Source organism: the organism of the source record quoted next, unplaced genomic scaffold (genome assembly GCF_019419815.1).
Source record: "Pyrus x bretschneideri cultivar Hongxiangsu unplaced genomic scaffold, Pyrus_bretschneideri_v1 Contig76, whole genome shotgun sequence".
Taxonomy (NCBI): Eukaryota; Viridiplantae; Streptophyta; class Magnoliopsida; order Rosales; family Rosaceae; genus Pyrus; species Pyrus x bretschneideri.
Window position 1 is genome coordinate 157,546 of NW_025999816.1, and position 9,257 is coordinate 166,802.

General features: G+C 37.3%; 1 protein-coding gene across 1 annotated transcript; it reads right to left on the reverse strand.

Moving 5' to 3' along the window:
- Positions 1-6,623: 6,623 nt before the first annotated feature.
- Positions 6,624-8,780, reverse strand: LOC103968038. Its single transcript, XM_048574955.1, has 2 exons — positions 7,671-8,780; positions 6,624-6,693 (listed from the first exon to the last, which is right to left on the reverse strand). The coding sequence occupies exon 1, from the start codon at positions 8,437-8,439 to the stop codon at positions 7,723-7,725; it is 717 nt and encodes a 238-aa protein (XP_048430912.1). The 5' UTR covers positions 8,440-8,780; the 3' UTR covers positions 6,624-6,693; positions 7,671-7,722.
- Positions 8,781-9,257: the final 477 nt, after the last annotated feature.

Consider the following 9,257-nt stretch of genomic DNA (forward strand, 5'->3'; position numbering starts at 1 on the left):
CCAAAATTTTCATGACTCCATATGATGTAGTTGGAATGAAAGACAAGTCTTAATCGTGTTAGGATTTGGGGTTGCGTGCTAATAAGCAATATTTGTTTGAGAACAATCTTGTGGGATGTCCTTAAATTAACCTTTGGATATCACTTTTATAAACCAACTAACAAATGTTATTTGTTGGGTAGTTCATTGTAATCCTACAATAGGATTTGCCTAAGATAGAGCAAATGAACAAGATGATAATCAACAAATATAACAACCTAGTTCCTACACCACTAGCTCCAAGATAGTCGAGAAGGATCTATAAACCGTCTCAGTTGAATGGTTTGAACTTTATGACTATGTCATAGAGTTACACCTCTTAATTCAAAGGAAATAAGAATGAAAATCCTTACAAGTACATTGAGTGTATATACGGCATATACTCAAGGAAATGGTATAGCACCATTTGACCCGAAATAGTAAAACCTTAATAGCTAATTGGTAGCTTAAGGTGACTACAATCAATGAGATTGGTTGACTTAGAAGAAACCATCTTTGACATAGTCTTGGTTTTTGTTAATTCGAAGATTGCTAGTTACAACTGAACGGTGATTCAATGTTTGGACATAATATGGGTTTCCGAAACCATTATCAAGATAGTCTTGATAATATATATCTAAGACTAGGAATCACAAGATGTGTAAGTTGTAGAGATCAATCCATCATGAATCTTAGCAAGCTAGTGGGAGCTATAAGCGTCTTATGAGAGAAAGATCAAATTGTTTGATTTCCATAAAGATGTAAATGAATCTTTTGTTTACTAGGTTTACAAAAGATTAGTGGGAGTTAATCATAATCCTAAATTTGAACATATATGATATATTAATTTTGGAAATGAAAGGAATTCTTCTTCGTTAAAGTTATGACTTTAAACATTCTATAATGATAGAATGTATATAAGAGACATAGTCTATATACATGGGATGAAAATCTATAATGATAGATTTCAAGATATAATTAGATTATCTCAATCCCTATTGATAGACGATAGATGTAGGAAGTTTCTCGAATGATAAACTTCAAATGAAAGGACAATTCCAATCAGATTGGGAAATTGCTTTTCTAAAAAGGAATGCACCCTTTTGACTCCCAAAGAAGCATAATGCGTAAATAAAATCTTTTATGCATACGCAGAAAGGTGATTTATGTATTTCATATTGTATGAAAAAACGTTGATATGAGTTGTACTAAGATCAGTACAAGACGATATCAAAGCAAGCCCAGGATCAAAACCATGGGAACTGTCAAATGAGTCCTTAAGTATTTAAGAAATTCTAAAGGATAGATCCCTCAAGAATGAGGAAGAATTAGAGTAACGTCATGGAAGCGTAAATGTATTAGATTATGAATCTAATATCGTATCTATCATTGGATGTCTCTTCATTATGAATGAAGAGATAATTGGATATATCTTTATTATGACTAAAGAGATATTTGGGTGGAAACGTTATAAGTAAGGACTTTAGTGTGTTCCATCATGCAAGCAAAATATATCGCCATATAGAAGCTTACAACAATGTTGTTTGGATGAGAAAGTTCATTTATGAACTCTTCATTCGACTCCAACCAGAAAGTGTCTCTAGTGTACCCAAGCCAGGGAATTAAGGTCTCGTCAAGATCCAAACTTAAATGAGAGACTGAACCACATGATTGAGAATCATGTATAATGGTGACGTCGTTATTCTTAAGGTTGCTTCTATGGATAACATATAGATATCCATTGTCTAGGTCTACTACTCAGCCATTTTTGAAATGAATTCAGAACAGGTATCATCAATGATGACCAAGCTGATTGGCTCTAGTGCAAATGTGAGATTGTTGGAAATGTGCCCTAAAGCCAATCATATGATAATACTTTACGAACATTTCACATGTTAAACTAATCTAGTTTAATATAAAGGGCAAAGATTATTGTTTAAAGTTATCTGATATAAATGTTATATGTTTAAACGATAAGTCCAAGGAATATGTAATTAGGAGAATATGATCTAAAGAAGTTAGATTCATGAGACCATTCTCTTTTGTATACAGATCCTAAACATTCCTGATCATATGATTGCCAATTGGGCATTGACAGTCCATTAAGATCAGTACGTGATATGTCTTCTCTTAGAGAGAGTGATTGGTCTCGAGTCATTGGTGCGACTGACACCAAGACAAGTATGTAGGTGCTCAATAGAGAATAAGTCCACTAAACGCAATCAACAAAGAGATCTCCTACTCATGTCACATGAAAACTCATGGTTGGGATAATGCAAAGTCGTCTTTTGACCTGAGGCATCATAGTTGTCTTATGGTTAGGTCCTTGATCTTTAACTATGTCAAAGTCACTCCGTCAAAGGGTGTCCATGGCATAGTTGAGGTTAAGCCATTTAGCCATGGATGCAAGTGAATGCACAACAAGGGATCTTTAACCTTCAAATCGTTTGAGGGAGAATATTCTATGATATGATTAAGAATCTATGGCCAGAGTATGAATGAGATTTAGGAATTCGTTCCAAATCACATTCAAGGTCATCATATAAGTAAGAGAATCACATTGGATAGTAGACATGAATAAACTATCAAATCAAACAATGTGGTTAAGAGTATTGTATTAGAGAAAGACAGTATTGCATTGTAATCCCAAACTCAATAGGTTCTCCACCTCTTCTGATTAGCTTGGGTAGCCATGACATACTGCTAGGTGTCACTCATGGTTTATGGAAGCCCTAAAGGTACATAATCACTAAAAGGAGAATTGAAAAGTAAGTTTCAATTCACAATCGATTTGAAGAGTTCTAATCGTCCACTGCCTTGCTAAAAGGAACCTAATGGATTGTACATTGTGTAACACTACTACAAAACCGGCTTATTGTGTCGGTGGTTGGTGTTGGTTTAACATAACATACTGGCGGATAGGACATTTCCGACACCTTGTTACTATTGTGTCGAAATTACTGTCAACTATAACCGACATAAACACTTTAATGACTGTTTTTAAATATTTTCCAAGATGGTGTCGGTTGTAACCAACATAAATTTTAAATTTTTTAAATATTAAAACCAAGTGTCAGTTGTAACTGACATAGACTTTAAAGTTTTTAAATATTAAACCCAAATTTAAAATCGGTGTCAGTTGTAGTCGACAAAGATTTTGAAAATTTTAAATATTAAAACCCATACTCCAACGTAGGTTTTAAAGTTTTTAATATTAAAACTCCGTGTCGGTTGAATTCGACATAGAGTTTAAATTTTTTTATATATTAAAATCTGGTGTCGGTTGTAGCCGACATAGATTTTAAATTATTTAATATTAAAACTTGGTGTCAGTTAAAAAGAAATTGGTGTCGCTTCTACCCTACAAGTTGGTGTTTTTATTTTTTTTAAATACGTATCTCCATGACAAAATTTTGGGCGGCAATATTGGGTGGGATATTCCCCCCCCTCCCCCCATTCTTTGAAATTCACTGTACTCCCGCAATTCTCAAAATTTAAGTGAAATCCTTCATTTCCTATTACTTTATATCTCTCTCATTTTTCTATCTTCTCTCCACTCATCGCCTCTCTCCATCCATTACTCCTCACCTCACCACCACCACAAATTTCTTCCCCTCATGATGCGCACTCAAAAACCTCCCACTCTCCTTATGCAATAGCATCAGCAACCCAACAAATCAACCCCAACACAACCTCCATGCGCTCTCCTCCTCAGCCTCACTGCAGCGGCGGCGACCATCCCTTCACCGTGTCGCTCTAGTTCTTCTCCCCTTCTCTCCCTTTATCTCTCCCAAAATTGATCAATGGAGCAGCAGTGGGGCAGATTCTCAACCCAGCTTTCCTCAATGTTTTTGGGCTCACTTTAATAGCAAAGCTTCAGGCAGAGAATTATATCAATAAGTCTGGTATCAACTACAAGATTATAAGACCAGTGAGTTGAGAAACGAACCTCCAACCATAAATCTTGTAACGGAGCCAGAGGTAACACGATTTTTGTCACACTTTGAGAACTCTCCCCATTTAATCTTGTTAAGTACGAAAGCCCGAGCTGCTTTAACTTAATGTTGTTTATGATCCCACTTGATAGGACACTCTTTCGGAAGGCAGCATCTCTAGAGACATGGTTGTAGAAGTGGCTATAGAGGAGGAAGAACTCATGTTGTCTATGATCCTTCTTGATCAGCGGGCAGCACGAAATGGAGGAGGGGGAACTAAGTAGTGGCCAAGAACAGTAATGGAGGTCGTCGACGGAGGAATTGAAAGCCGACTGAGGAATCAAGACAGACTTTTATTTTCTTTTTATTATTGGCTTGTGGCATTGGTTAAGGCCGATAGTAAGTTTTTATTTTAATAGTTTAGTTGTTAGTTGATGTCGGTTAGAATCGACATCATGTCAAAATTTAATGTCGCTTCTAACCGACGTAAGGTTTGATCACTTTTAAGCGACTCTGTTATTTTATTTTATTTTATATTACTTTGCTTCTTGGTGGCAGATTAAGGGGACTAACCGACATCAATACCTTTTTCGTGACGCTAGCAATGGTGTCGGTTTCCCTATCCGACATTGCATGATTTTATGTCAGATTTTTGGTAAAAATCCGACAATAATTGGGGTTTCTTGTCGATTTTTACACCGCCAATGATAGCTTCTTTTGTAGTAGTGTAAGGTAGAGATTGAAGAAACAATGGACATGAGTAAGGATAATTAAATGGTTTAATTATTTATGGCTAGGATTAATTAATATGTTAATTAATCAAACGAATAAGTTCATTTTAGACCTCGAGTTAGTTTTGGGCCTCAAGGCCCAATGGGCTTCGAATGTCAAGTCCAATAACTCAAATTGCATGACAACTTGAAAATACAAAGGGCATGAAAGCCTAATAAACCCACATGGCTGGCCACAGAGAGTGCAAGAAAGAATTGATTTTAATTTCAATTATGCCACTCAATGTAAGTGGCTATAAAAAGAAAATTATAACCCATTCCCTCATAAAGGTTTTCTAGAGAGAAAAGAGAAAAACACAAAAGCTCTCTCTTCTCTTAGGAGGCCTGCCACCCTAGGAAGAATGGACTTGTATCCATTTCTTCCTAGGTCACTCATCTCTTCCTCAATGCTCTCCTTGGTGTGGAAACTTAGAGGTTCCCTTTCTTGGGAACTTGGAGAATCCATTCCTTCATCCATATCCACTAAGTCATGGAGCCAAGAAGCAAAGTTCCTCCATCCATATCCATGGAACCAAGGAGCAAGGAGACTAAGGAAAGAAGGCCCTCATATGGGTGAATATCATTTGCTAAGCAAAGAGGTGCTTCAAAGGTATAAAAGTTTCTCAACTCTTTTCTTTAAGATTTGAGTTGAGTCTTGGTTCACCACAACTACTAGGCCTTGAATTTCGTGGGTAAAATTTTGTTTTTGAGTGCATACAAGCATGATTCCATCTTTAATTGTTAATTGCATGCATAGATATTACTCAAATGAACTTGTTTTTCACAAATTTATCCTTCATTTCCTCCAACCTTTTTTGGGTTAAATTTTTTGTAACATCCCACATCGCCCAAGGGAGTGGATTATGTAAGTCTTATATGTATATTCTCATCTCTACCTAGCACGAGACCTTTTGGGAGCTCACTGACTTCAGGTTCCGTAGGAACTCTGAAGTTAAACGAGTTCGCACAAGAGCAATCCCATGATGAGTGACCCACTAAGAAGTTCTCGTGTGAGTTCCCAGAAACAAAACCATGAAAGCATGGTCGAGGTCCAAAGCGGACAATATAATGCTACGGTGAAGTCGAGCCCGGGATGTGGTGGAGGCCTGGGGCGGGATGTGACATTTTTAGTCTGTGATTATTAAATAATAAATTTATTTCTTAAAGTAACTTGAAAAAAAAAATTATGTAGACTATCTTAATTTAATTTTATGAATATTTTAACCTAAAAATATTTAGATTCCGATAAATATTGAAAAATCACTAAACCAACTCCATGAAACTCGTGAAATACTATGAAAGAATATGAAATACATAAGATAATACTTTTAAATTACTTTAGCCGTTAGATTTAAATTTGGACCATTAGATCTTTTTTTTTATTGTTGGATTTGATCATATTACATTTTAACCTAGGGAATCTTGGTCTAAATTTGCACTAAAAATGAGTTTCGGGTTAAAACTCATATTTACCCCAAGAGTTAGAGCAAGTTGAGATAAATTTAGAACCTAAAATTTTAGTTTTACACTAAAAATTTGAGTAGATCTAAGAGAGAAAGGTGGCCGAGCCCAATTTTAATTATTCATTATTTTTTAAGAAGATTATTTTACGTTTGTTAGATTTATTATAAGGGTAAAAAGGGAAAGAATGATTTGTATTTTCAAAATATTAAAATTTTAGTTTCAAATATAAGTGAAGTTCACATATCAACAGCTGAGTGGGAAAGACATAAAAGAAAAGGTAAATGGAATAAGTATCTAGCTTTCCTCAAAATAAAAACGGGACAACAACTTTGGTTTTGTACTGTTTCCGTTTCCGGAGAGAGCAAAATGATCACATAGCCGATCAAGAAATATATATACATATATAAAGAGCATATATAATTGTAATAGAATAAAGCAAGAATAATGTTACACTTATAACATATAATACAAATATGTAGGAAGAGTAAAATGATACGGTTATAAATTTAGGGGGCGTTTGTTGCGCCGGACTATCTCGGACTGGATTAGCTTCAAGGACTAAGCTGGATTGGCTTAGACTAGACTAAACTGGACTAACTTAGTGAAGCGTTTGGTGCAGTATTGGACTAAGAAGCTGGATAATAACAAATTCTAATATTATATTATTTAATATATAAATTATTAATATTTTATTATGATTTTATCTTTTTCTTCATCTTTTCCTACCATTTCCGTCCCACTCTTTTCCTCTTCTCTCATCGTCCCACCCTCTCCCTCTTTTTTTCCTCTTAGACCTCTCAATTCATGTCTCTTTCTCATTCCTGGTCAAACTCTTTATTGATTACAGTCTCTATTTCTCTATCCTCCCTCCCTCTCTAGCTATGCGTTGTTCGAATAAAACCTCACGGCTCCAATTTTCCTGATGAGTTGCAGGTTTCCCGATGTGTTTTCCGACCAACCCTTGTTAAATTGGATGAAGTTAGCACCGCCAAAAAATTCATCACCATCCCTAGACTAAGATCTTAGCTTTGAATGCTCGAATCTGTCATGGATTTGAAGAAGCCCAAATAGGCCGAGACTTCCAGGCCATTTTCCGGCCACATTCGACCACATTTTGGCCTCAATTCAGGTAAAATCGTAATCTTGTCACTCCCAGCTTCAATTTGGTATATTTTATATGAAAGTTGGTTGTGAAATGGATTTGAAAGAGAGTCGGAAAGTTAATGATTGATCCAGGTGACCGGAGATGATGAGGAGTTTGTCGGGAGTGGTCGTTGAACATGACGAAGATGAGAAAGAGAGGATAGTCTTAGCTAGTCCTATGGTTATTCGGGGGTCTCGCTAAGACCTCTTAGTGAAGGGTTTTGTCCATGCTAGTCCCCTTTAGTCTCATTAATGTTAGTCCCAGCATGGAACAAACACAGTATTGGACTAATAGCTAGTCCAGTCCAGTCCAACCTAGTGAGGGCAAACAAACGCCCCCTTACAAAACCAAAAGAAATTGGCGATGGTGAAACTTAATCGTAGAGAATTGATCAGAGGACGGAGCCTTCGTGAATGGTTAACAATCTGAGCCTAAAAGAACGAGCGGCCAACTTTGCCTTTCTCGATGTGTATCTCTGCAATTTCCTTGCCGACGATGACCCACCGCCGCGGGCGCTACTACTCATCTTTTGGCCTTTATACGCTGATGACCCTCCACCTCCAATCGTTAATTCATTCATGCTCAAATAACCTCCGTCGTCCTCGGCCAACGAGTTTTCATATTTATCATTAGTCATCTCAATTACCGGAGAAATGCGGGCCTTGTTGTAATTACGGCGTCCACCTCCCTTATTTCCCTTTTCCTTCTTGGAGGAGGAGGAGGAAGAAGGAGAAGCATTGATATTAATTTTCTGGAGGGCGAGGGTGGCTCTGACTGCCAAGGCCGCCATATCGGTGGCACTGAGGCGGCGTTGAAGATTGGATCTGGGGAGTACGAAATAGATCTGATTGGCCTCCAGCTCATCTTCGGAATCTAAAGCCGGGATGTAATTGTCGTAGTACAAACGGTCGGAATGGCATATAAACGAAGACGAAGACGAAGACGATGATCGGTCGGCCTCAAGGACTTTGGAGACTTTAAGGGGAACTGGATAGTCGCGGATAAATCCGTTCATGTAGATTACTTTGGCAGTGGACGAGGAATCATCATCATCTCTTCCACTAGAACTACTCCTCGTGACGACGACTATGGACAAACATCCACCCATTATATTATCTTATGTTTTCCACAATGCTAAGCGAAGACAAGGCACTGAGCCAGATGAGAGAGAGAGAGAAAGAGATAAAACGATGTGAGGAGAACTAGTGGAGGATAAAGGATGGCCTACAATAAATAGAGAGGAAATTAGGAAAGAAAAGAGAGGAAATTGTGTGGCAAGTGCAAGTGGCTGCAAAGCGGCAAAGCCTATGCGAATGCGTAAGCGAGGTCGGAAAGAGAGGGAATGGCAATGGGAATGCGTAAGCGAGGTCGTAAAGCAGAAAAGGACAAGCAGCAGTTTTCAATTTTGAGAGGGATGGCTGACTCTTTTCATTTTTTCTTGAGAAATGATAGCGGGGCTCGCCTAAAATGTGAGTCTCTTCAGACTTGCTTCCATTTGGAAAGACTAAGAACATAATGATTTGTTTCCTATTTTACCCTTCTCCACAGTAACCAAGCAGTTGCCGGTTCATCCTTTCTTGTGTAGAAACCATCCCCAATCATTCATCCACCACCATGGATCCCCAAAATCCACCATTTTTTACGGCCCAAAGTTTTTTTTTAGATGAAGCTATCATTGAAGACGACCCAGAAGTCTTCTTTCCTTCAATTTCAAGTTTAAATTTTTACCCCTTGCTCCTTGGGATTTGTGCATATGTTGAAGCACAAGAACTCTTTAGCTCAGAGCTCTTCTCTCATGGTCTTGAATTTCATGGTAGTCATTATCCATGAAATTGTGTTCATCAGGAAGATTCAGGACCTTTCAAAACAACTTTTCTTTTGTTTTCTTTTTGCATGTTTTCTTCATTCAATATTGGAGATTAGAAA